We start from the raw sequence: 27,613 nt of genomic DNA on the forward strand, positions 1-27,613 counted from the left end.
ATTTTATTACCTTAAGTCTTGTACTCATCATTAAATGGTCTGCTTCAAAATTATTCATAAATTGAGCTTATATAATTGTGTCCCAATTTACACATTGTTGACAGGTTACCTTGTTGAGAATTATACATTGAACAGTTGTCTTCCCTTTGTAATATAAATGTTGCTTAAAATTTCTGTGTTTTAGGATTCTTGGGATCATCAAGTTTCCTATTTTTTTTCCCTCTTCAATCTTCTCACAATCTAACCCACACAAAACCCAGCAGTGTGCTTATTACTTTTTTGAGTTTAGAAAAAAATCACTTTTATGTATGGTTTCTGTACATTCCTTGTACTAGAATTGTGAGGATATCTTCAGTACTTAGTCCCCCAGTAACTGGAGTAAGATAAAGTTGAAAACCAAACCTCATTGTAGGGATTTGGAATTTATAGAAACATTCATAAATGTGTTAGATACATTTTACACAGCAGAATGATAGTTTAGGTTATCTAGTAAATTAAAATATGTGCATAATTTATGAACAAAATTCTACTCTTAAATACATATCTAGAAAAATGTTCACATACTGCTTTTATCCCAAGATGAATCCTATTGGCAAAAAAAGATCTCATTGATTTACATCCAGCTCTTAACCACAACAACAGAGAATAGAATGCTTTTCATGAAATATTCATGAGTCATGTCCAAAAATGTAACAACTAAGAAATCTGCTTTGAATTCCAAAATATAGACATAATTCAATCAATTTAAAAAATAAATTAATAAAAAATAAAAAAACTCTGCTACCCAGGCATTTCTATAAAATGCTGCTAAATATTTTAAATGTAGCAAAACAGAATTTCAGAAATTCTACAAATAAATTTTAATAAAAAGATAGCTAATTCAAGTATACAGCCATAGTCTGTGATGTTTTTTAGGGAATATACATAACATTAAATATTTTATCAATAAAAAAAGTATTAAAATGCAACTTAAGAGCATTATAAAATGAAATAAACCAAAAGGGAACATATTTAAGATGTCCATAAGGAAAATGAAGTAATATAAGAGCAGAACTAATTTTTTTCTTTAAAATATCTGGTACAAAGTGAATGGTCATGATCAAAGATAGTCTCTTATGCAGTATCTGCATAATACTAGTATTGTGGCAAAAGCCACTTAAAATAGTCAATGATAGATAAAATAAATTTCAAATAAATATATACATTAATAGATAAACCATAAAATGAGAATAGAAAACATTAAAATCTCTGTAGTTTACCATTTTTCTACAAAATATAAATCTACCCAAAGATATTAAATATGTTTTTTTTAATAACACGACAGCCAACTTAAATAGATAATATAAACCAGTGAAATGACTCAATGTTTTGGCACAGTGCTATTCAGTAATTCCTGGTGATGACAAACTATGTACTCCTTTAAAATATTAGGGATACCTGTGTATTGTCTAAAGGTTACATTAAGAATATGCATTAATTATGGAATAACAAATTATTTTAAATTAAAAATTAAAATAAGAAAAGTACTATATAAATTGGCTCTCTGTATATATACTGGCTCTCTCTATACAAATTGGTACTATATAAATTTCTCTTAAAGCCAGAAAAGTTTGTAGCATTATATGACTATGCAACTGACAAACACAATTATTGAGCTAGTTGGGTATGTAGACATGTCGGGGAAGACAAGATTACTCCATGAAGGTATCAGGAAGGGAAAGGAAATACCCAGTTTTAAAAGGAATTGTAGAAATGACCAGAAAGACTAGTGGAAATTTTATTTTATTCAGCAAGAATTCTTAATAGAAAGTTATTATAATTAATGATAGAATGATCATATTGTAAATGTCTTAAAAAGCCTAAGATGCTAGTTTGGTGGAGAGCAAATAATGTCAGACATATTTAATTTCTTTTATGACAGAGTGACAAATTCATTCATTTACTTGATTGGGAATTGAGTCAGTTTCTTCATTGGGTTCCACAGTACAATCACCTCAGCAAGCTTGGAAGTAAGACAGGTACGAGTACCCAGAGGGCAGTGATCTAATGTCCATTGTCAGTGTCAGAGGATGTGAAGAATATTCTTTCTTTACAGTTGTCAGAGTTTTGGGGTAATAATTATACAAGGGATTGAAAGGCCTGAATAAGGAGTGCTTTTCAGTTTAAAAAGGCAATTGAAAGTGACTTGTTAGTACTTTGGAGTGGGAAAGTAGGAAATAATGCTATAATACTAAGTAGAATCTATGGACATATAACTTATTTTTAAAAAGTTTGGTTTATTTAAAGATACTTTACGTAGGGCTGGGGATATGTCTCAAGCGGTAGTGTGCTTGCCTGGCATGCGCGGGGCGCTTGGTTCGTGTCTTCCAAAAACTAAAAAATACTGAAAAAATTTTCTCTCTCTCTCTCTCTCTCTCTCTCTCTCTCTCTCTCTCTCTCTCTCTCTCTTAAAAAAAAATAAAAAAAATACTTTAGGTAAACCGCAGTTTATAATTGATAAAATGGTTGTAAATGACTGTGTAAACTATACTTTGGAGCTCTCATTCAGGCATTATGTGTGTAAGCAATGTAATATTACTTCAAAAAGATTAGGTTTCCCATGGGTCCAATAAGTATTGTGCTAATAGATTATTATCTGGCTTATTATGGGAATTTTTCTATCACCTATATTAAATCATTTTTGGACATATGTTAATTAAAAAATAGAACAGCAAAGAACAAAGCAAAGATATGCTATAGTAGCCATATTTGGAAGTAGACAAATAGCTGTTTCAAAAGGCAAAAAAACAATTATTAAAATATACATATTTAATAGTCACCATCACCTTCCTCTGCTCCAAAACAACAGAAGCAAAATGTTTTGTTCCATTTATAACAAAATGGAGAAACTTCTGCATGTAATATCCATAGCTTCATTTACTTTGTATTTTGGAATGGTACATTTGGCCAAGAGGAAGGACAGAAAACCCATTTACAGATATGTTATGGAAATAACAACTAATTAACATAAGGGAATTAGTTCAACGAAAACTTTCTGTAATCCAAAACATTTATTTTGTATAGTGAATTCTATGGAGTTACTCTAGCTTTAACTTGTCCTCTCATTCCTCCCTTATTAGTCCAAGTGAGCATCATTTCTCAGCCACACAAATTTTTTTTTTCTTCACTTGCCCTCTGCTCTGAATGGTTGTGAATATCACCCATCAAATGTTTTCTACATTTACTGTTCTGCAGCCCACAGGTTTTCTTGCTTCTTGCTCTTTTAAAAGCAAACTCACTCTTTCTCATCCTTCAGAATTGTGCTCAGTGGCACTCTGGAAATCTAAAGTAATAGCCCACACCTTGCCTCTGCTCTCCTGTATATTCTCTCTAGCTTTACTATATTTATTCTCTACTCCCATACCCAAATGTTTCTGCACATGTATTCCTTTTCTAATTGTGTTTTCCTCAAAGAAATATAGATTCCATAAAAACAGGAACATTTTCTTTTTTTCTGCCGTATGTATCTTTGGTCACTATATTAGAATTTCAAAAAACTTTATGAAATTACCTCACTAAAAGATGCAAGGGTAGATAAATTGTGTACATGTACTTAGAAATATCCATTTTGGCAAGATTCTCACAGGATGAAACTAATAGTTCCTCTCCTCCATCTCAACAGATACTTTCGTCCTGATGAATGATAATGCTTACAGATTTCACCATTTCTCTGACATTTGTTACCACTTTTAAATTGTTTTTAAGATTGGTTGGAATGTAAAACTATTTTGCAGTTTCTCTTTACTATGTATTTTTGATAATTGGATGATTACAATCTTTAAATTATTTTTATTTAGGAATGATCTAAGTAAAAATGACACATAACTTTAAAATGTTTTGTTCTGTCCATTGCTCCTTGGAAACTTATGTTTGTTTAGACAATTTAGGTAGTCAGGGTGAATATTTCCTCTTTTGTTAGACGATGTTTAAAATGAATTAAATATATCACTTGTTTCACAGAAGACAGAGTCACATCTTAAAGTGTCACCTGTTGGTTTTAGTTGACAGCGGTCACCTTATTCACAGTAGTGACATTCACATTGTTGTTAGAAAGATTTTGTTACTGGCCTTTTATCAAGATTCTTCAAAATCTGATCTGGGAAGAGGAAGAATATGAACAGTCAGCATGTTTATGATGATTTATTTCATTTTTTTCCTTCTGATTTTTTCAGAAATTGAAAAATTTCAAGGTTCTGATGGAAAGAAGGAAGATGAAGAAAAGAAATATCTTGATGTCATCAGCAACAAAAACATAAAACTCTCAGAAAGAGTACTGATTCCTGTCAAGCAATATCCAAAGGTACTGCAATGTAAGCTTTATTCTTATTGAACTAAGAAAAAATGACAAAAATAGGACTTGACATTTTATTCATTGCCTTTTATAAATTAAATATTTAAAGCTTCATTATATACATATATGCAAACATATAATACTGACATAGAGGGAGGAAAACTCTTTGAAAATACTATTGTGAGGGTAATTTTCAACTGAAAGCTATAACATTTTTGTTTTATGACTATGGGAAGCATAATTAGGTACTTTAATAATTTATTTAATATATAAATGATTAACCAGTTTGTCCAAATATGTACAGCTACATTATTATATTTTGGTTCTTTTAAAATGAATATTCTTATTATAAAATAGATTTAAGTTTATTAATATAAAATATTAGCTAATCAGGAAAAAATATTATACACAGGAAAGTAACATAGTCTTTCATAGACTCTTGGATTATAGCTTTACATCTTCTCTATTCAAGATTTCATTTGTGGAAATAAATTTCATATTGTTCTTAGTATAATAGCATCTCTCTTTTAACTACTTTTCCACTAGTACAGCGTTGATTATAAAACACAGAATTTAATGGCTTGCTTTCATTGATTATATTAAAAAATGGGTAAAAAGAGTTTCTTTTTTTTTTTTTTCAAATAAATGAAAGAACCAAAAATAGAAACTCAAAGAGTCAGGCTGATAATTTACTTTCTGAAGTGTGAATCTGAAGCAAGAACCATGTAATTATCTTAATAATAAAGATTATAGAAATAAGTGTTGTAGTTTACCCATTGTCTTCTAACATGATAAATTTTATCAAATATAATTAAATGGAATGTTTTGTTTACAATTATTTCAAATAAGAAAAAAACTGTTATAACCCAGCAAACCATAAAATTTAACTTTCAAATGAGATTTTTTGGGCATGCAAAATTTTTGTTTTGTTTTGGTCTGTTGAGTAAGTCTTAATCTATTACAAGAAAGAAGGTATATGTTTTTGAAGTAAACATTATTTGACTTACCCTGTAATTATGTTTTATGAATATTAAATTGGACAATATAAATGTACATGAAAATTTTGGCATAGTAATGAAATATGATCAAAGTGTGAAAGAAATATTAGGAAGAATTATCTTCTTCAAAAAACTTGATATATTAACCTGTGCAGTCTTAATTAGAGAGTTATTTCCTTAAAGTATATTTAAATATGCTGTATGTTGATACTGATTCTTGGAATAATATTTGTTTATTTTCTGGATATGGGATGCCCAATGACAGACTCAGTATATACTGCTAAAAAGCATGCATCCCCATATTTTCTGTCCACATGAAGTTAGTAAGGAATAGAAGGCATTTGAATTCCTCATGGCTCTTCAAGTTTCAGTATCAGTGGTTTGATTCTATTACAACAGTCTGTTTTTGATTCATAATGGTGACTATTGAAACAAGAATGTTCTGTAGCACCAAATTTTTGTGTAAAGTTTAATTTCATAATTCATAAGAAGATGCTCAAACAACAAAACTGCCTATTTTCATTGCAGTAACCATTGATTGCTGGAAATTTTTTTTTTTGCTTCTTAGAATTTTTAGAATCATAAAATATTTAAGCAGGAACTAATCTTGGAAATCACAGAATATATAAAACTTTCACATGGTGGGAAGATGGGACCTTGAGTTGCCCAAGGTCCTATCTTGGTTACAGATGGAGATATTTAGTGCAGTTGTTGTTATTTCAGATTTTTTATGGTTTTGTGAACCATTGCATTTTTAAAAATATTTATTTTTTAGTTGTAGTTGGACACAATACCTTTGTTTTATTTATTTATTTTTATGTGGTGCTGAGGATCAAACATAGAGCATCGCACACACTAGGCAAGCACTCCACTGCTGAGCCACAACCCCAGTCCCCCATTGCATTTTTAATGTAACTGAACATGCTTGCATTACTTTTTCATATAAAATGTGGAAGGAATGTGAAAAATGATAAGTCTTAGTGGCTAATACTTGTATGAATTAGCCTGAAATAGCAATTCATATTCACCAAAATTTAGTATTTATTTAATTAGTGAATAGCCTGCTGAAATCTTTTAATTTATTTTTAAAGGAATGTCCATTTCTTCTAATTATCATGCTTAAAAAAATTCTAGAGCCCTTTAATAGAAAGAGGGTAGAATACTGAGAAACCAACCAAAATTGTATATCAACACTGACCTATTTTTTCTTATACTACAATAAAATCATAATATTCCAAAAACAAACCATATTTTATTACAAAAGTGACATTCTTTCATGCTGTTTATTGCCTTCGTCTCACAAAAATATTAGTGAAATAGTATGAAAAGTATGACCACTAAACTTGAGCTGTACTTGACATACATTTGTAAACTGTAAAATGTGTGGTATGGCATGATAATATGAGCCATTGAGCAGAGCACAACAGTTTAAGGGTTTAAAGTTTAATCTTTTATAATAAAAAGTGATTTATCTCTCAGGGGGTATGCTGGAGAAGGACCTGTTTTACATAACTCTCTCAGAACCATCTCTCCCCTTGATGCCTGCTTTCTTTTTGAACCAGTAATTAATGCGTTGATGACACAGTCCTTTCAAACAAAGGGCAATAAATAACTGTGGGAATTCTGGGGGAAATGACCTTATCGTGACTTCACTACATGACCTTTTTGGGATAGATTTTGTTTCAATTAGTCTCCAACTTCAAGTTAATTTGCTGACTTGGTTGGATACTACAAGGAATTGAAAGAAGTTTAAGATTTTAAATTATAGAACATGTAAGAATGCTGTTCAAGCACTTTAAGAATGATTTATCTTGTTCTAGCAATTTATATTTAGTGATTTGAATTTGAGAGAATATCTTATTACTAATTTTTTAATGGGAAGTTTTAAAACATTTTTGTAACAATATCAATAGATATTTGGGATCTGTGCTAAGTGAACAAATTGTAGTAGTTTTTGCTATCACACAAAAAAAATGGGTAACTAGTTGAGAAAATGGTGACCTTTATTTGATTAACTGTAGTTACCTTTACAATCCATACATTTTCCATAATATCATGTTGCATATCTTAAGTATACACAATACAGTTTATTTTTTTAAAATTAATAGAGAAATAGACAACAATGTGTATTTGCTTGCATTTGCAAATGTTTTGAACTAGAGCAATTATTTCTTGATAGTTAAACCTCAAAGAATGAGGAATATGTGGCAGCCCAGTGCACTGTATTCCTGAGAGATGCATGTGTAAGACCCTGGAGAACCGTGCCCAATCCATAACTCTCTATTTCCCAAGCCCACATATGTCATAGTACAATATACTTTTATCCCAAATTTTAATGTGTCTGACTGGTATGCATATTGTAGTTAGAATCATTTTGCCATCTCTCTAAGGAAGCAGTGGTCATAACTCATTGTTTTTGCCTGTGCATATAGAAAATTGTTCCTGGCTTTTTATGTTAAGTTTTTTATAGTTTTCAAACTCTGTGTGTTGAGTTCAGATTCAGCTTGAAATGTCTTCAAGCAAGATTTCATTATGATTTGGGCTGGACATACAAAGCTAATAAAAAAAAGAATAAAAGCATAGCTTGGGGTATAAATTTGATAATAATAAAGACAGTTTTTATCCTTGGAGGAATGAGACAAAATTCCATATTTTCTTTGATTGCAGTGAACAAGTAGGACTTTGGAAACCAAGACATCCATAAGTAGCCAAAGCTGTGCGTATGTTTTATTATTCTAGACATACAAAGGAATTCCTTTCACAAGTCTGGGTGACCTGAGATGCGTCAGAGAACTGGAGAAGCATTGCCTCCAGTTTTGAGAAGAGCTCCGCCTGTACCTGTTTGTTCACCTGGGCAATTCAACTTCGAAATGCCTTTTAAAAATGTCTTTTTTGATGTGCTTTCAGAATCCTCTAAAATATATCAGACCCATTCCTTCAATTAAATTTGCCCCAAGGTCCACTTTTTATTTCTTTATTTGAGTCACTGCCAACTTTTTAAAGTAATGTATTGCCAAGAGTGAGATCTGCCCCAAATTTGGCCCCTTTTAAGATCAAACACAGCCATGTCCCCCTCTGCTGCTTTTCAAATCAATTCCTTATGTAGATTAATGCAGAAAATTAAAGTTCCAAAATATGTTCAAAAGTGTCTCACTTGCTCTATATTTTTCCTTACTCTGCTCAGTCCTGAATAGGTGGGTAGTCTTCTGTGCCTGGCTGGATAGTCTCATCTGCAGTTCCAATTTGCCATGTCCTCCCTCAGAGCCTGTGTTTTCTTCTTTATACTTCAGAGTATGAAATATCCAAATCCAAATCCTTGGTCTCTGTTATATTTCTAACTTTCTAAGTAATTGTGAGATCATTTAAAAATAATTAATAGAGATTCAGTTTTTCTAAATTTGGAAATTCACTGTGTTTCAAACCCAATGTAACCACTTAATCTTGGGCAAAACCTCTCTAGTTTTCTAAGGAATTTGTTTTTCTGGAAACCACTGTGTAGCCTACAAGTAAACCTGTTTTATCAGACAGAGACCACTGGACAGCATTGCTTTTTATTTTCCTAAAGGAAATAGAAGAGAGGATTTGAGGTGATTTCTGACTTCAGTTTTGTTCATATCAGTTTTCTAGCCTCTCAACTGTGAATTTAAATCTCAATTGAGGAAATGATATGACCCTCAGATTCACAATTCCTATGAGGAAAAAAAGATTTCAAGGTGCTAGTAGGGCACATTCTTTCCAGTAGAATGATTTTGAAATAACCCCATTTTCTAGCAAAATTTTTAAAAAAATTGCAAGGGTATTATATCTAGTATTTGTCTTATTTGATCAAACTTTGTCTTAATTAATGCTCATTAATTAATGCACTTTAAATGGTATGTTTTCCTTTTATATTTTTTCACTATTTGTTTCTACATCTCACATTGGCCCATACATTCTTAATTTTTAATTATGTGAACTTTTTCTCACAACATTCATTTTTATGGATTCAGAAGACCCTCATAAAATATGTCCTTGTACTTCCTGAAATAATAACAATCTCTCCTCTTTTGCCTGTCTAGATCTTCATTCCGTTTTCACCAGTGGTTGCTGTTCTGCTGTGTGCCTGCCTGTCTGCCTCTCCTCTTCCTCTTTTTCTCCCCATACTCACCCCCCCCCCTGCTCTCTGCTCTATTTTTCTTTCTCATACTCAGGCTAATGTTTTCAACTATGTATTAGTCATCTTTCTATTACTGAACAAATATCTAAGGCAATCAGCTTACAAAGAGAAGATAGTTATTTTACCTGATAGTCCCATGGGTTTCTATCCAAGTTCAGTTGGCCCTTAAGCTTTTGGGCCTGTGGCATGGCAGTATGTTATTATGGTGGGGGAGTATAATAGAGAAAAAGTACTCATCAAGGCAGGAAGCAAAAAGAAAGAGGAAAAGGAGGAGATGGGGTTCCCCCCATGATGTTCAAGGTCATGCCCCTTAAGGGATGTGCCAAAGTGTCCAGTTGTTTTAAGAATTTGTAATGCACAATTCAAATTTGCATTAGGTCCCCTCCCATTAGGCCCCATGTAAGGTTTTTACCATCTCCCAACAGTATCAGTACTGGGTCTTTAACACGTGAACCTTTGGGGAGCATTTCAGTCTAAACTATTATGCAATAGTCTCCTTGTATGGGAGGATTGTTTCTTATTTTTCACATGTACATGCAACTGGAAAACTCAAAAAACTTTTTCAAAAGGATCATTAAATCCAAGTGCCTCTTGAAATGCATCCAAATCTGTATCCTTGTTTAAGGGATCTGTGAGAGCCAAAGAGGTCTTCCATCTCACATCTCTATAATCTTGCCATTCTTTGCTTGTTTGCTCATTTGTTTGCTAATTTAAGTCAGAGGCCTCTCAGTGAATTTCTCTATACCCAGATGGCCTTTCCATTGCTACTTTGTTGCTGCAGAAGGAGTAACTATTTATATAAAAAGATATTTAAGATACCTGAGAAGGTAAGTGAATTTTAAAATCTAGAGTCACTGCATTACCAACTGAATAGGATTCCCATTTTAATATAAATTTCCTCAGACTTCTTGAACATGTGAAAGTAAGTCAATTTTATATAAATTCAAGGGCTGTCATTTTTGAGGTTAGCAGAAAACAAGCTTTCTCTTAAAGACGTACTGTAAATAAAACAATGCATTTACTTCCCCCAGAAACCAGTAGATAAAGGATTATTGTTAATTTTATTTATTAACACCTGACTGACTTTTGATTCATATAGAATAATTGTGACTTCTTTTTCAAACGTAAACTATTGTGTAAAGTTCATTTATACATAAGCCATTTTATGAATATTTTTTATTAATCATATGATTTTTAACAACTACATCACAAATACAATATTCTAGAACAATCTCGACAACTAGTATTCATGCAAAAACTTTAAAATGTTACCAAATATTATATATGAAAGTTCATAGCACCATTGCTCACAATAGTTAAAGGGGTTACCCAACCTAAATATATTTAACAGATAAATGGGTAAATGAATTGTGGAATTACCTACAATGGAATATTATTCAGACTTAGAAGAGTTATATATTTCTCATGTACGTTGCAACATGCATGACTGTTGAATGCATTATACTAAGTGAAGTAAGCCAGACAATGTTTTAGGTTCCACTTTTATGAGGTAGGTAGAATAGATAATAAATTCATTTAGATACAAAGTATTGATTATTGTTGAATGGGTACAGAGTTTCCGGTGGGGATGATGAGAAACTTGTGAAAATGGAAAATCATGATGTTTGTATGACATTGTAAATACACTTAATGCCCATTGAGTAATGCATTAAAAATATTTAAAATGACTGGACACTTTGGCACATCCCTCTAATCCCAGTGAGACCCTATCTCAAACAAAACAAAACAAAAGGACTAGGGCTATAGCTCAATGGTAGAGTTCCCCTGGGTTCATCCCCAGTACTGAAAAAATAAATAAATATAAATTGTAAATTTTATTATAATATTTTAATAAATAAAAAAGTTATAAAAATATTACTAAATGTATTTCAAGGGCTCAGTATAAGCTATGAATTACACTAAAATATAGCTTATTTCAAGGATGCAAGGCTGGTTTAGTACTTAAAATGTTTAAATGAATTTGCTGACCTTCTAAATCAAATATTTAATGAAATAATTTCCATTCCTCATGAAATATACATGGACATATATAAGTAGTTATTTAATGACCGTGTGGAGAAACCACTTATTTAATGAGTGTAAGATTTTGAGCCATTTGAGAAAAAGAATAGAAAATCTAAATCATTTTGTACACAGATATTAATTCTAACTATGTTTAAAATAAAATTCCAATAAATAAATAAAGGTACTAGAATAAGTTGTAAGCAACCATATCTCCTGGGAAAGTATTTTTAAGAAAGATGAAAAATATTAAAGCCATAATTAAATAAATTTATAACATAAAACAAATATATAAAGCAAATATGGGGAAAATACCTGACCCTCATTTATTAGAAGAATAGAAGTAAAAATAAATTCTTCTGCTTTATGTTAGACTGGTAAGTAAATGAAATTTAATTATAAACCATAATGAATTTAGGACCTGGGCAAAATGATACCCATGGGTCTCAGTACATTGATTCTACTATTTTGGAGAGGAATTTTATATTTACATCACAAAGATATAGACTTTTGAAAGCAGTATTTATCTAGCAATTTAATTTAGAATTATGTATTTGTATACATATGTATTATTAAATGAAGTATAAGAGATTATAGTTTATTTTCATTGCATTTACATGGAGATATGTAAGATATATAAGATACCTGTGTGTGTGTAAAACTGGAGCTCATTTTTTGTAAATTGAAGGCATTTTCATATTTGAATTAATTATTGTTAATATGTAATTTCACTAATGATAAAGGTAATCTTTGAAATATCTTGGACCAGTTGAAAACATTTAAAATATAAACATCAGTTCCATAGAGTTTTTTTGCCCCCTAGAATAGAGAAATAATAAATGGTAAAGATTACTAAGCACTTTCTGGATGTTAGGTAGCTTATAGTTTTTACATGGATTCACTCATTTTATTCAAATGATGCTGTTCTTCCCATTGTAGAGATAAAGGAACTGAGTCTCAGAAGTTCTTCAAAATCCTGTCATTAGGAAATGAATATTTGGGAGTCATATCCAGTTATTCGGATTTTGAAGCCTATTTTACTTAACTCATTACCATCTTATGGTTGTATTATTATAATTTAAGCAAATGTTCTTTTACAATACACAGAAAATTTGACCCCAAGCATGATGACAATTTTGTCATAAGAAAAACCAATAAACTTTCTATTTCTAGTTAATGACTAGAAGTGATTAAATGAAGAGTATAGTATATAACTCAGGCTAGAGAACAACTTTAAAATTCAAGTCAATCATTAAACTTGGAACCTCACACTTAGATAATTAAGGTTTTTATGAGTTCCCACTGTATGTCAGATACAGAGCAAAGCCCGTTAAGCTAATATTTTTTTCTCAAGAACAATGTGAGGCTTCTGAAGAAGGTATTAAAGTTTAAAAATATTTACATTTTTTGAGTTCTTTCTATATCCTGGAGATTAGTGCTCTATCTGACGTACATGTGGTAAAAATTTGCTCCCATTGTCTAGGCTCTCTCTTTACCTTACTATTTCTTTTGCTGAGAAGAAGCTTTTTAGTTTGAATATACACAAAAGAATATCACTCAGCTTTAAATAGAATGAAATTACGGCATTTACAATGGACTGAGTTGGAGAATATCATGCTAAGCGAAGTAAGCCAATCCCCCAAAACCAAAGGCCAAATGTTTTCTAGGATAAGTGGATGCTGATGCATAATGGGGAAGGGGCTAGGGAAGAATGGAGCAATTTTGAATTGAGTAGATGGGTGGCGGAGGGGAAAGGAGGGTGTTTGTGTATTGGGGGAAAAGGTTGGAATGACATAGTCATTATTAGACCTATGTACGGGTATGATTGTACGAATGGTGTGATGCTATATCATGTACAACCAGAGAAATGAAAAGTTGTGCTCCATTTGTGCAAACAGTAAAATTAATTAAATAAAAAATTCTCACCCCACATTAAAAAATAAAATAAATAAATAAGAATATTTAAGAAAACTTCCTAAAGCCAGGTAGTTTATCAGTGACAGTGTCATAAGAGCAACTCAGGTCTATCTTCACTAAATCCTCTCTTCTTTGTATTAAATTATTATATAATTCATCTTATTTTATACAAAGATCCGTTAAGATAATTCTGGACACAAATTGCTAAGATTGCAAAAGCCTACAGATGGAAAAGCGGATATATATTTCCTCTCTGGAGTTAAGTGCTGCAGCAATAACCTGTGCATTATTCAGAGTGTATCTTATAGGTTGTATGGTTGAATCTTTTGCCCAGTTCAGGAATGATTTCTACTATATTCGGACTAATCAGCATGGTCTAAAATATATCTTTTGATTAAAAAGAAAATTCACTTCATTATAATTCACAGCTGGATACCATATTGAAGAGACATTACAGCTCATTTTTTTTCTTCTCATTCAAAATATGATACTATCCCTATAAGATTCCATTGTGCTTAGTTTTGCCTACTGAAGCAATATAGTATTTATTGGAAGTAAGGTCTTAACTTGAACAATCATTGATATACTGTCTTCATTTGGTTTCTAAGACAACACAATTTATTTTTATCTCCATAACAAACAAAAATAACCTGTTGCATTCTCAGACTTATTTGCTGGCATCTCTTCTCCCACACAACTTATTAGTCTTGGAGTTCTACAAGGATTGTTCTCTATGTACAATGAAACATGCCTTATGATTTTATCTATGACATGTTTTTACCTAACATATAAGCTGACACTCCTATCATTATATCTGTCCAAGAGAGGAGATGCTTTCTTGACATCATCTGGATATCCTGGTATCTCAGACTCAGATGGTATCCTTCTCACCACACATCTCATTCAACTATAACCAACTGCATTTCAGTTGGAGACAACATTATCGATCTACTTGGTTAAGCCAAAAGACATGCACACTCCCTTGATATCTTTCTCCTGTATGTCTTATCTAACGTGCCAGGCAAGCCTAGAGTTCTATCTTAAATATTTATCAAGAATTAGAAAAAATTCTGGGAATATGATACAGTAGGAAACAGCAGAATTTTATCTGCCCATCTAGATAGCAATTGCACTGGCATACTGTTTTGTAATTGCAGCCTGTGCATGGATTGCAGCATCCACAGGAAGGCTTAGGTAGTAAATTGACATTAATTATGGTCTGTTCCTGCTCTTAGCACATGTATTATCCATGTCATCATCAGCTTATGTGTGCCACAGAAGGTAAAAGAGATACTGTCCACCAAAAGTTAAATAGCTGTGCTCTGATCACTCATTGCTTCTGATCACAGAGGTACAAAGAAGCAGTCAGCCATTAATTTGAAACTCTACTATTGTTGCAAGTTTCTCTTGCACAAACTGAAGTAAATTTCTAGGGATTAAAGCATTAGCTCTGATTTCTCCTCCACCCACCTCCTTCGTTTTTCTCTTTTTCTTGTTTGGGAGTGAGATATTAAAGACCAGAATGTTCAAAATCAGCAAATAGCATATATATTAAAAACTTAACAGTGGCCAAACATGCCCAGGTAAAGTCACAGGCCCTGAAAATAACTTTAAATTTACATATGAGGCTGATTCTTGGCATGAAGACGGACTATGACAATTAAAAAACAACAAAAAACAAAACATAAGCAATAACAGAAAATCTTGGGAAGAAGGGAAAATCTGACTTTCAGAATTTTCACATCATTTTCAGAGTTCTATCTTCAACAGAAAAAAAATTTAAAAAATACAGGGCATACAAAGAAACAGAAAAATATGGCTGATTGGAAAACAAATAAGTCAGTAGAAACTGTCCCTGAAAATGTTCTGATGGCAGATCAACTAGATAGAGACTTTAAAACAGCTATCTTAAAGATACTCAAAGAACTATAGAAAGACATGGAGAAAATCATGAAGACAGTGTTTGTAGAAAATGGAAATTCTATCAGTAAAGAGATGAAAAGCCGAAAAGCCGAAAAGGAAATTTGCAGATGAAAAATGTAATAACAAAAGGAAAATATTCATGAGATGGATTCTAGGACAAATTCAAGCCAGCAGATAAAAGAATTAGCAAACTAGAAGATAGGACAATAGGAATTATTGTCTGGGGAAAGAAAAATTGAACAAAAGTGAAGAGAACCTACGGGTCTTGTGGCATACCATCAAAAAGACCAAATTCATATTGTAGGAATTCCAGAAGAAGAGAGAGAAAGGAGAGCAGAGTAAACATTTGAAGAAAGAATAGGTGAAAATCCCCAAATTTGTCAATATATTACTATAGCAATCCAACAAGGTAACTAAACTCCAAGGAAGATGGACTCAAAGAGACCCAATCTGAGACATATCAAAAAAACTTGCAGAAGAGAGAATCTTGACAGCAGCAAGAGAGAATCAGTTTGTTACTTATAAGAGATAATAACATACTTGGCAGATTTCTTACCTGAAACGATGTTGGCCAAATGGCATTGGGATTGTCTTCCAAGTACTAAAAGACAGAAAAAAAAATATAAACTTCAATCAAGTATTCTATTTTAGCAAAACTCTCCCTCAGAAGTGATGGAAAAATTAAGACATTCTAGAGCAACAAAAGCTGAGGGAGTTTATTACTATATGTAATCTGCAAGAAATGCATAGGTGAGTCTCTCAGGGTAAAATTAAATTAAAAGCCACTAGACAATAACTTGAAGCCGTATGAAGCAGTAAATATTTCAATAAAGGCAAATAAATGGACAACTATAATATCTAGTCTTATTCTAACAATGCAACAACTATATTTTTGTTTTCTACATTATTTAAGGCACTAATATTTTTTTAAAACTGTGTTAAGGTTATCATTATTATTGTTACTTCAGTTTTCAGATCCATATTTTGGTTGCTACATAATTGAAGAGATAAATGAAATTTAGAGAATCGTTAGTTTATGTTGTTGCATACACAATGAATAAATATAATTTTGTAATGTCAACATCTATCTCAAAGAGGTGTTGATGGAACTGTAAAGGAATAGAATTTTTGTTTTTGAAATTAAGCTATAACATAACTTGATATAAATTAAAGTATTATTACTTTAGGATGTTTAAATTTCATATCCATGTTAACCACAAATAAAGGAAATAAAGAAATTAAACATTTCACTACCAAAAATGATGTAAGCACAAAAGATAGTAATGCATGGAATGAGAGATAAAAATGTATATGCCATATAGAAACAAGTACAAAATGACAGAAGTAAATTCTTCCTTAACAATGATTACTTTAATTGTAGATGGATTATTTGCTGCCATCAAAACACAAGAGATTGGCAGAATGAAGGCAAGACACATGATCCACCTAAATACTGTCTACAAGCGACTCATTTTAAATTCAGAGTCACAATAGATTGAAAGTAAGGACATCTTATAACACGCTACAATGTACATGAATCTTGAGGGTATAATGCTGCTTAAAATCAGTCACTTAGAAAGGACAGATACTGTCTTATTCCACTTATGTAAGATGCTTAGAACAGTCAAAATCATAGAGTCAGAGAGTAGAATAGTAATTAGCAGAGACTTGAGGGAGTATGGAATGAGGAGTTATTTTTTAATGTGTACAGTTTTAGTTTTACAGGATGAAAATTATACAAGTAGGTGATAGTGATGGTTTCATGTGATGGATGTATTTAATTCCACTGAACTGTATACTTAAAATCTTAGCATGGTGATTTTTTATTATGTGTATCTTACCAAAAATTTCAAGAATTGGATATTTTTGAAGTTCCACTGGTGTTATCCTATTCTTCATCTTCTCCTCCCTGAATTATTGCAGTAGCTTCTTAATTGGTCTAAATAGTCTCCCAGCTTCTGCACACACCCCTTTCCAACCACTCCTTAACAGGCAGGTGTAGTCAGCCTCTAAAAGTAGGTAAGATCATGTAACTTCTTGACTTGCAAAGCTTTAATTGCTCTCCATTTTACTCAGAGTAAAGCAGGAGCTTATAATTGATGTTTGTTACCATCCTGATCTCATCTCCTAAGTTTCCTTGTTCATTAATTCACCCTCACTTGCTGGCTTTCTTAAAACTTGGCAGCACCTTGCACTAGGTCTTCCCCAGCCCCAAATATCTTCAATCTAACTTCTTCACCTAATTTCACTTGTTGTTCAGATAACACTGCCTACACGAGGTCTTTCCGTTTTAACATTCCATTTAATACAGCAGTCTTCCTCTTTCCCTACTCTAGTACTCACAATAATCTTACTCCTCTTTAGTTTTTCCTTTTTTCCATAGCATATATGACCTTTTAACACACATTGTAATTTTCTTGTTTGCTTTGGAATGGTCTTTAAACACTGGAATGTAAACTGAAAATGGCAAGCTCATTGCCTTTTTCAAAGAGCTGTCTATTCCAGTTATATGGAACAAAGCCCAACAAAGAGTAGTGCTAATAAACATTTGCTGAATGCGTATGGAATAAGTAAACATTTGCTAAGACACTCTTACTGGAGGAAACACAGTTACTGTAGAACAGAGCCAGAAGATGGGTCACCTGATCACCTCTTGCTTCATCTTACAGAATTTCTGGGGAACCTGTTGCAGCTATAGCAGTCCCATCACAGATCCTCTGAAAGAAACCCATTATTGCTATCTTCACTGCAGCCTCAATGGTGCTCTGATCTTGGCAGTTCAAGGAGGGAGTCCAAATACAAGAATAAAACAATGATGGTGAAAATCATATTTGACTCTATTACCTAGATAGTTAATTACTTTGCTTAACCAAATTTTATAATTAAAAGGTTAACTCAAGAATTACTTTCAACTCATTACTGCATACCATATTATGATTTTATTATCTAATTACCCATTTATGTGCATATTGAACATCATTTGACCTTGTACAAAAGATCTTACATAACCTGCATATCATTTTCCAGAACATTAATTCCAACTCGTTCCTTCATTCAGTAAGTCAGGAGTTACATTTAGTTAGTTTGTTTTTGAGTTGGATTCTCACCATGTTGCCCAGGATGGTTTTAAAACTTCTGGGCTCAAGTCCTCTTCCCAACTCAATCTCCAAAGTAGCTGAGATTAAAAGCATGCACCAGCACACTTGACTTGGATATTATTGAATCTTTATGACAGTAACTTAGTGTTAAACTTGTAAAAAAGAAAATTAAAATGAAAAAGACATTATCCCTAGTCTCAAAAAGTTGTATAATACATTAAACAATTTTTCTAACATGACCTTATAGCAGGATGGATCCATAAAATTGGGATTATTTTAATTTGAATAAAAGATTCAAAATCAGATTTTCTTAAACAATTTTCCTTAAAATTTAGAGGCTAAGGTATGAAAATGAAGCAAGGCCATGGAAAAATAATTTATTATTTGAAAAACACAAGAGAAGGGGGAGAGAGTATTATTTGTGTTGCCATGTTGAGAGGAGCAAAGAGAAAGTTATGTTATTGCTGTCAAATCTTTTCAGTAGAGAAATGTTAATGCATATGGATATTTTTGTAGCCTGGTAATTTTTAGATCTGGCCTCTTTCCTTTCCTGTAGAGTTTTTCTTTCTTTAAGAAAGAAAACTCTAAGAATACAGGATACTAACACATAGAGGTTTTAGACACTGAAGAGAGCTGTGAGGAGAGTGTAATGTAATGGGAAAATAATAGAATCTTGACCCAGATAGTCCTGTCAGTCACAGCTATGCTCTCATTCAATGATGACCAGTGAAGAGTTTCATAAACACCTTCATCATCAATGTTGTTCAATTCAACATGAATATAATGGCATGCCATATGGTTTTACCAGGAAAATCTGAGAAAGTGTGTGTAGGCTTGGTATGGTGTCAGCATACATAAGCATGCCTGTAAAGTAAATATTAATTCTGTTTTTTCATTTTATGACACTCTTTTGGGGAAGCACCTACTTTGTACCAGATTCTGCATATATGTGATAAAATGTAGTTGAGGTTATTTCTCTAAGAGATCTGCTACACAGTTCCTCAGTGGATAATGATTAAGACACTAATAAAAATAGTGATGAAGTGGATGAAAGGAGAAAATTATTACATTAGTGGAAAAAAATGTGTTGACAGCTATTATATCTCCACTTTCTCTGTGATTTCTTTTACCTGATTTAATCTATTTTGTATCTCTATGGAATAAGTATTATGCAAAGGAGAAAACTGAAGTATGGACAATTAGTTGAAAATCACATAAACATTAGTTTATATATCAAAATTGAAGAAAAAGGGAAAGTTTGCCGTGAATGTTTTATTTTTCTCCATATCTATGGTATTTATTTATAAAGATTTCCATCCTTATCTATTTAAATACAATTCTGAAACATTTTTCTTTACCCCCCCCCCACACACATATATACACATGTTCCAATGTTTGGAGATTGAGAATTGTGAATTGCCATACGTTGGAAAGTGAATATTCTGTATATGGCATTAAATCATGAAATAAAAGTTTGAATCAACCATGTTGTTATTATTTTTGCAAAGATCTTTGACTTATTGTCATATGCAACTCTATATTAAGACAGAAGAGTCTGTACTTTAGCAATATATGTTTACATCCTACATTCCCAGAGGTAGTACTGCTGCTGCTGCTTAATATCCCTGAATCTAGTTTATTTTTAATTACATGTTCTGAGGGGGAAATTTTCTTCATTATACAGATAGTTGGACTTTGTTGATAGTTCCAGAATTACCTAACAAATATTGAAGCTTCATATAGTTCTTTATCACTTGTGCCAATGGTAACTGTGCTTCATTCATATGGCAGATGCTATATTATAAAATTGGAAGCTGTGCCCGTGTTAGGCTTAGCTTGCATTGTTTTTATTTTATTCTTTTAGAGTAAGGTATGTTTAAAATAATGAAAATAATTTCATGATGTTATAAAAAGCTCTTTTTTATAAGAAAAGTAAAACCCAGTGGCAGAAAAATCTAATAATACTTTTTTGGTTTTATAACATTAGAATCAAGTAGAATCTAACAAAAATACTTAAAAGTATATTTCCCTTAGTATATGCTTTTTGATTGCAATTCAATATTAAGCAAATTTTAGGTCAAAATGGAGTTTCAGCATGGAAAATTTAATTTCTGGGATAACCAATACATATTTTATCTTTTATCAAATAAAAAAACCCTTCAATTTTATGAACACTTTCAATAGTTTTGATTATCTGTCAACTCCAAAGTTTGAAAGTTTTTTTTAATTTAGTACTTTCAGACTATTCTGGTAATAAAATTGACTTTATTACCAACTATGATCATGTGTCCCATTATTATATCTTGCTTTATTTCAACATGTCTATGTAGCTATCAAAGAAATTTTTGTTGTAAGATTTAATGTAATCTTCAAATTTTTTCTTTGAAATTGACTATTAAAATATTAATTCTTGGTTTATGAAAAATATGTAGCACAAGATAACCAAAAAACACGTAGTTTAGTAGAACTTGGAACACATTTTTCATGGTTGTCATCTTTATCTTTGGATCACAGATGATTTGAAATTAGTAAAATTTTCTTTACACATAGTGATTCTGTACCTGAGCTATCAGGTATATATTTAGATTGTTGGCATTGCTAAGAGCCTTATGCTTTTTAATATATATAGAATTGTTTCTATACTATATGGGGAAATATGTTCAATTAACTTACAAAACTCTGCTGCCAAACAATATGTCGTTTAACTAGGCAGAAATTGCACCAATCTTATTTCACATGTGTGAAAGAATGAGTCCATTATGTCCTCTAAAATTATGATTTTTTTATACATACACCAGTGGGATAGAGAACTCTAATCTTCACAAAAATGGAAAGATTATGCGGAAGTACTTCTTTTTTTACCCCATTTTCATCTTTCTTGTAAATGACTTATGTGAACTTATGTATTTTTGTAAATCTGAAAGACAGGCCTGGGAATAGCTTGTACTGTGCATTTAAAAAAATCAACTGTATGAGGAAAAGAGTTTCAGGTTATATGAATAGTATTCGTGAATTAAAAAATATAGCTTAGTGGTGAAGTTGAATATAATGATGTATGCATTCTTTGCTGAGTCCTGGAGAGATACAAGCCTAGTGGTCATGAAGGCTTTGTGCTTTGTGGTCTGGGTCTAGGTCCTTTATATTACTCTGTTCCAATCCATGATAATCTCATCTCTTGCCATTATCTTCAGAATCATGCATTTTCCAAAAAGTTCTAGGCCTGTATTTTTAGCTAATATCTTTTCTTGATCTGCATATTTGTGGATTCAATAACTTGGGTGATATTTTCACTTGAATGTCCCTAAGGCAACTCCTCACTCAAAAAGATCAAACCCGGATATCTTTCCATTAGCATCTACTCATCCTCTTTTATCCCTATTGGAATTAATGGCACATCATTCTCCAGAGTCAAGTGTTACGTTTGACTTTTGCTTTGAGTTTTGCAATCATCAAATATCTCAATTCTTAATGCCTAAACACATCTCAAGTCTGTTTATGCCTCTACAGCCCACCGTCATCCCTGTCTTCTAGACCACCATTATAAAGACTATATATATATTCCTGTGATAGCCTTCTAACTGGTTTTTCAGAATTCAGTCTTTATACTTCTGATTTATTTTTCAGAAAAGATCTTGACATTTTAAAATAATGTCATTACCTGGTATAAGAAATTTCAGTGTTTCTCAGCCACACATATGACATATCCATGATTTTAGTGTTCCTGTTCCCCCTCCTGGGAATCATGCCGTTGGTCACTTCCATCTTTTGGTATATTGGGGATGAGAATAATCCTGAAAACTAAATGAGTTTTAATATAAGTACATAACCAAAATTTAAATAAAATGAAGGCATGTGGTCTAATACTTTTCATACAATAACCCTTCAGTTAATATTATTCTTAACGTTATCTATGAGACTCTTATTATTTTATCTTTTTGGTTTGCATGATCTTTTTAACTCCTTTTATTCATGAATCCTTTATTCCTTTCCTTGTTTTCTCCTCTACTTCTTAACTCTAAGATGGATGGTAGAAAGTAGGGGAATTTTAAGAAGTGATTTCCCACAGAGGATATGAGGACAGATGGAGAGGGCATGTAAGTTGGAACTCTTCTTTTTCAATAGAGAGTCTAAAGCCAGGCCTTTTATTGTTTATTTTTAATTAAAATTTGAAATATTATGGAAGCTGTCTTTCTAGGAGTCCTATGGAATAACTTTGGTGAAATAATGAAGGCTTTTCATTTCCCCTCCTTTTCAAATTTAGATTAGGAAGGAACACAACAGACAAAATAAGGGAGAAGAAAATAGGGATGGAAGAGGGAAATAAAGAGAAGCTGCCCACAGAACCTAGTGACATCCAGTGCTGTTGTGTGCCTGGAGCCAGGTGGGCTTGTTCTCCCTCTTTGCCTGACTTTCCTGAGCTAGCCACTCACTCATGGAAGTGTCTTCTATAAAAATCTCCTCCGATAGCTTGTTTTGTGATGGCAGGCAGGTGTGTGTGGACTGGATGGTGCAGCATAATGCTTGTGATGAATGGCTGAGATTATTTCCTTTCAAATCTTACTTTAGGCTAAAATGTCTGGATGGAGGGCTTCTGGGGGACAGGGAAAAGTGTCCCTTAAATTACAATAATGGTTCAAGAGCATGAGTATACTTTATTACAAACATTTTAGAAGAGACTATGAGTGTCCTTCATCGGGTTTTATATAAAGCCAGCAAGTGGCTGCAAGCATGGCTGCAGGAACCTCATGGCAGCTGCTTTCAGGCTCCTGCTCAGCTTGCCATGATGTGAGCTTGGCTCAGGTAAAAGGACTGCTCATCTTTTGTCGTTTTATCTCCATGCTTTAAAACCAATTCAACAAAAATAAAATATTGTGGCTAATATTTATATTCTTTATTTTTAAATGCATGCTCTTTTCATGGGGGGAGGCATGGTGCTTAAAACTTCTAACCAGATACTCATTCTATCAAGAATTCTTAATTACTTTTATCATAATACTAATCAAAGTACACTTTTAAAAAGAAAGTGACCATGTGCTATCTGAGATGGAATATAAATGGGTTCCAGGAATGTGACTCTAGACTCATTTTTTTTTTTTTTGGCTTTATCGCTAACTAGAACTCATTTTACAATAACAGACATTAAGGAGTTTATTATTTGCTGAGCATTGGAATTATACAAGCAAATCTGGATTTGGAATTTGACTCGGCAGCATGTTCTGTTAAATACTAAGCAGGCTATTCCCTGATGCTCCATTCATTCATAGTTTATGGTAATGAATTTAAGTCTTGGAAGAGAGTGAAACTAATCCTTGAGATATGACCTTAAAATGTGTAGTTTAATGTTTATCCCATTGAGCAAGCTATAAACTATGAAATAAAGTTTCAAAATCCAGCATTTCTTTTTCAAGCCCTTCATTCATGTACATAATCACTAGTGAGCCTCGCATGGGACAAGGCCCAGACGTTATCAGGTGGGTTCAGGACTCCCTAAGCCTGCTGTGTTCATGGAATCTAAATATGCAATTTGAAGAACCTATAGCAGGCTGAAGATATTAATTTGTTTATTTCAGTTCCGAGTTGTACTCCCTGGGGTTACTTGTCATGCACGAGTCACTTCTCAGACATTCCTGAGGAGGTGTGTGTGTGTGTGTGTGTGTGTGTGTGTATGTGTCTCAAATTAGTCTGTGGGAGTTTAAGCCAGTCATTCTCATGCATTAAATAGGTGATAGAGGGATAAATGAAGAACACAGTATAGCTTATCAGGTCAAGATTTGAATATGGATTTTCCATCATTATCTCTAATAGGATTTTAGGCAGTCTCCTATGCAAGTTGTATATATTCAGATTATTATATAATCTAATAGATTGAATGCATAGTTATATATTGCACCAAAAAGTTTTCCTGAGGTCTATTATATATCTTCTTAAGTCTCCCTGGATTTTTAAGTAAATAAAATAACTTCTTTTCAAAGAGAGGTATTAAATTCCAGTTATCTTATATGTATTATAACTGACATTTAATGAGTTCTTACCACATGATAGGCACTTCGATACCTGCTTTATTTGCATTATGTCATTTTAGCTTCACATTAACTCCAGGTGTTAAGTACTGTTATTCTGTTTAACAGATGAAAACCTATAGCATAAAGTAAAACATACTGCCCAGCCACATAGCTATTAAGATGTGGATCTAGGTCATAGACTGTAGAAATCCATCTGTAATCCACATACTTACATGAGCTGCTGTGTAGGGTAACTACTGTACATATATTCTCTCTCTTTCCATTTCTTATTGATATGGTTCATATTTTCTGCATAAAATACATCTTCTTTAAAAAGATACTGCTTGTTTTGTTAGGGTATTCTATTGACAGGTTTCAGTTATGCCTTATTACTTGAAGTGTGTGTGTGTGTGTGTGTGTGTGTGTGTGTATCATTTTTCTTATTTCTGTGCTAATAGCAACTTCAGTTGACTGCCTGACCTTGAGCATCTTTCTGCCACTTCTTTCATTGTTTGTTTAGTTAATCTAATGTTAAATGTGTGCCATTGTTTAGCTATTGTGAATTGTGCTGCTATAAACATTGATGTAGCTGTGTCCCTGTAGTATGCTGTTTTTAAGTATTTGGGATATGGACCAAGGAGAAGAATAGCTGGGTCAAATGGTGGTTCCATTCCCAGTTTTCCAAGGAATCTCCATACTGCTTTCCATATTGGCTGTACCTATTTGCAATCCCACCAGCAATGTATGAGTGTACCTTTCCCCCACATCCTCACCAACACTTGTTGTTGTTTGTCTCCATAATAGCTTCCATTCTGCCTGGAGTGAGATGATATCATAGAGTAGTTTTGATTTGCATTTCTCTAATTGTTAGCGATGGTGAACATTTTTTCATATATTTGTTGATTGATTGTATATCCTCTCTGAGAAGTGTCTGTTCATGTCCTTGGCCCATTTATTAATTGGGTTATTTGTGTTTGTTTTTTTGGTGCTTAGCTTTTTGAGTTTTTTATATATCCTAGAGATTAATGCTTTATCTGATATGTGAGGGGTAAAAAATTGCTCCCAAGATGTAGGCTGTCTATTCACCTCACAGATCCTTTTGCTGAGAAGAAATATTTTAATTTGAGTCCATCCCATTTATTGATTCTTTGTTTTAATTCTTGTGCTATAGGAATCTTATTAAGGAAGTAACCTAGATGCCCTTCAGTGGATGAATGGATTAGAAAATGTGGTATATATACAAAATGGACTATTAATTAGCAATAAAAGAGAATAAAATCATGGCATTTGTAGGTAAGTGGATGAAGTTGGAGAAGATAATGCTAAGAGAAGTTAGCCAAAAAAAACAAGCAAACAAACAAAAACAAATGCTGAAGTTTTCTCTGATATAAGGAGTCTGACTCATAGTGGGGTAGGGAGGGGGAACATGGGAGGAATAGACAAACTCTAGATAGGGCAGAGGAGTAGGAGAGAAAGGGCGGGGGCAGGAGGTTAGCAATGATGGTGGAATGTGATGGGCATCATTATCCAGATTACATGTATGAAGACATGAATTAGTGTGAACATACTTTATATACAAACAGAGATATGAAAAATTGTGCTCTATATGTGTTATAAAAATTGTAATGCATCTCACTGTCATTTATTTTAAAAAATAAAATCAATTAAAAATATGTGCCATTATCTGTCTTACAACATATGGACCTGGTGAAGATTGGATTTTCCTTTTCTATAACTTTAGAAATATTTAATTGAGTTAAATTTCAAAGGAAGCCCTAGTCATCAGTGAAGAGGAAAATCTTAAATATTGATGCAACCTTATCATTAATATATTTACCAAAAAAGCTGCATTTGGGAAGAAGAGTAATTAAGCCCATGATTATGATTGTGAATCACAGAGATAGATGGGTTTCATGTTACAGTATGCTAATTCAGTTTGGATTTTGTGGTAGAAAAAGTAGGGAGACTCATCCTATTAACTGAATGATAAGGGGAATGTTCTGGTGTAGGAACTTCTTGTATCCAATTTAGGGGTGAGCAAATGAAACCAAGTCTAAGGAAAATTCATTAACTATCTTGGAATCACAGCAGTATTTGGTGGCTTAGCCAGGATATCAGGATTCTGGGTCCAGAGTCCATATGTACTTCTACTCCCTGTTCTTCTACCTTATAATAAAAGATGCAGCTAAAATCCCAGGGAGTAGGGGAGACACAAAGGTTACATTAGAACCCGGAAGGAAGATGGTCCTGGGAGAATTGAGATTAAATTAAGAGCAAGCATGAAGCATAAATAAGTATTACCTTTGGCTTTTACAGTGTTGTATATAAACAAGATAGAGGTCTGTCAGTTGCCTATAGAACCATAAATTAAAACATTAACATATTGATTTGGTGTTTCCTTTAAAAAATATTCACTGGGTTGAGGGAATCTGAATACTTCTGTGACTTGGCTCAACACTTAAAGACTAACATAGTGCTTGTGGGGAAAATGACTTACACACTGAAGGAAAATAAATAAGTGGAGAAGGGGAACTAGCAGTTTTATTTAGTTGCTTTGAAAGTTGTCCATTTGGATCAGATATTTTAAAAAAGTAATTTGGATTTCATTCCTTGGTGGAATACCATTTAGAAAGAAGGACAAAAGCATTGTTCAGTGTTTAGGCTCTGAAGTGGTACTACTCTGAATTAGAATGCTACTCCACCTCTGTGCATAGACATAAGCAAGATCTATTTCTCTCAACTCCAGTGATTATTGGCCTTCTGCAAAATGGGGGTGCAAATAGCAACAGCTGAACAGGGGTTTTCTTTTCTTTGTTTATTTAAAAATTAAGACATTGAACACATTTTCTGGACCATGATAAAAAAGCCCTTATTATTTGTTATGGTTTCTAAAGTTTTTGTTTGTTTGTTTGTTTTAAATGATCTCTTAAGCATGATTCTTTCATCAACTGCAAAAATACAGTCTCAGGGACCATTATTCTCCTCCAATGATGAAACTTCTATGTGGCACTGAATGAACCAGTCCAGTACATCTGGACTGAATCAAGTATTTTTCCTTGGCTGAGTGACTTTCTAAGATTGCCCTAATGCTGATCTGGGTTTACCAAGTATTAAAATGAAAAGAGGAAGAAGATTAGCCTGAATTTAGAATGTAAATTCTAAATAGC

The 27,613-nt window shown here is 32.7% G+C and overlaps 1 protein-coding gene across 1 annotated transcript in view; it reads left to right on the top strand.

Annotated features, from left to right (window-relative positions):
- Nucleotides 1-27,613, top strand: part of Khdrbs2 (KH RNA binding domain containing, signal transduction associated 2) — a 561,414-nt gene that overhangs the window by 101,152 nt on the left and 432,649 nt on the right. The window contains exon 2 of the mRNA XM_026396817.2: nucleotides 4,212-4,339. Within this exon, the coding sequence (XP_026252602.2) occupies nucleotides 4,212-4,339 (128 nt within the window). The remainder of the gene's footprint in view (nucleotides 1-4,211; nucleotides 4,340-27,613) is intronic.

The sequence above is a fragment of the Urocitellus parryii genome, chromosome 8, assembly GCF_045843805.1.
Source record: "Urocitellus parryii isolate mUroPar1 chromosome 8, mUroPar1.hap1, whole genome shotgun sequence".
Classification (NCBI taxonomy): domain Eukaryota; kingdom Metazoa; phylum Chordata; class Mammalia; order Rodentia; family Sciuridae; genus Urocitellus; species Urocitellus parryii.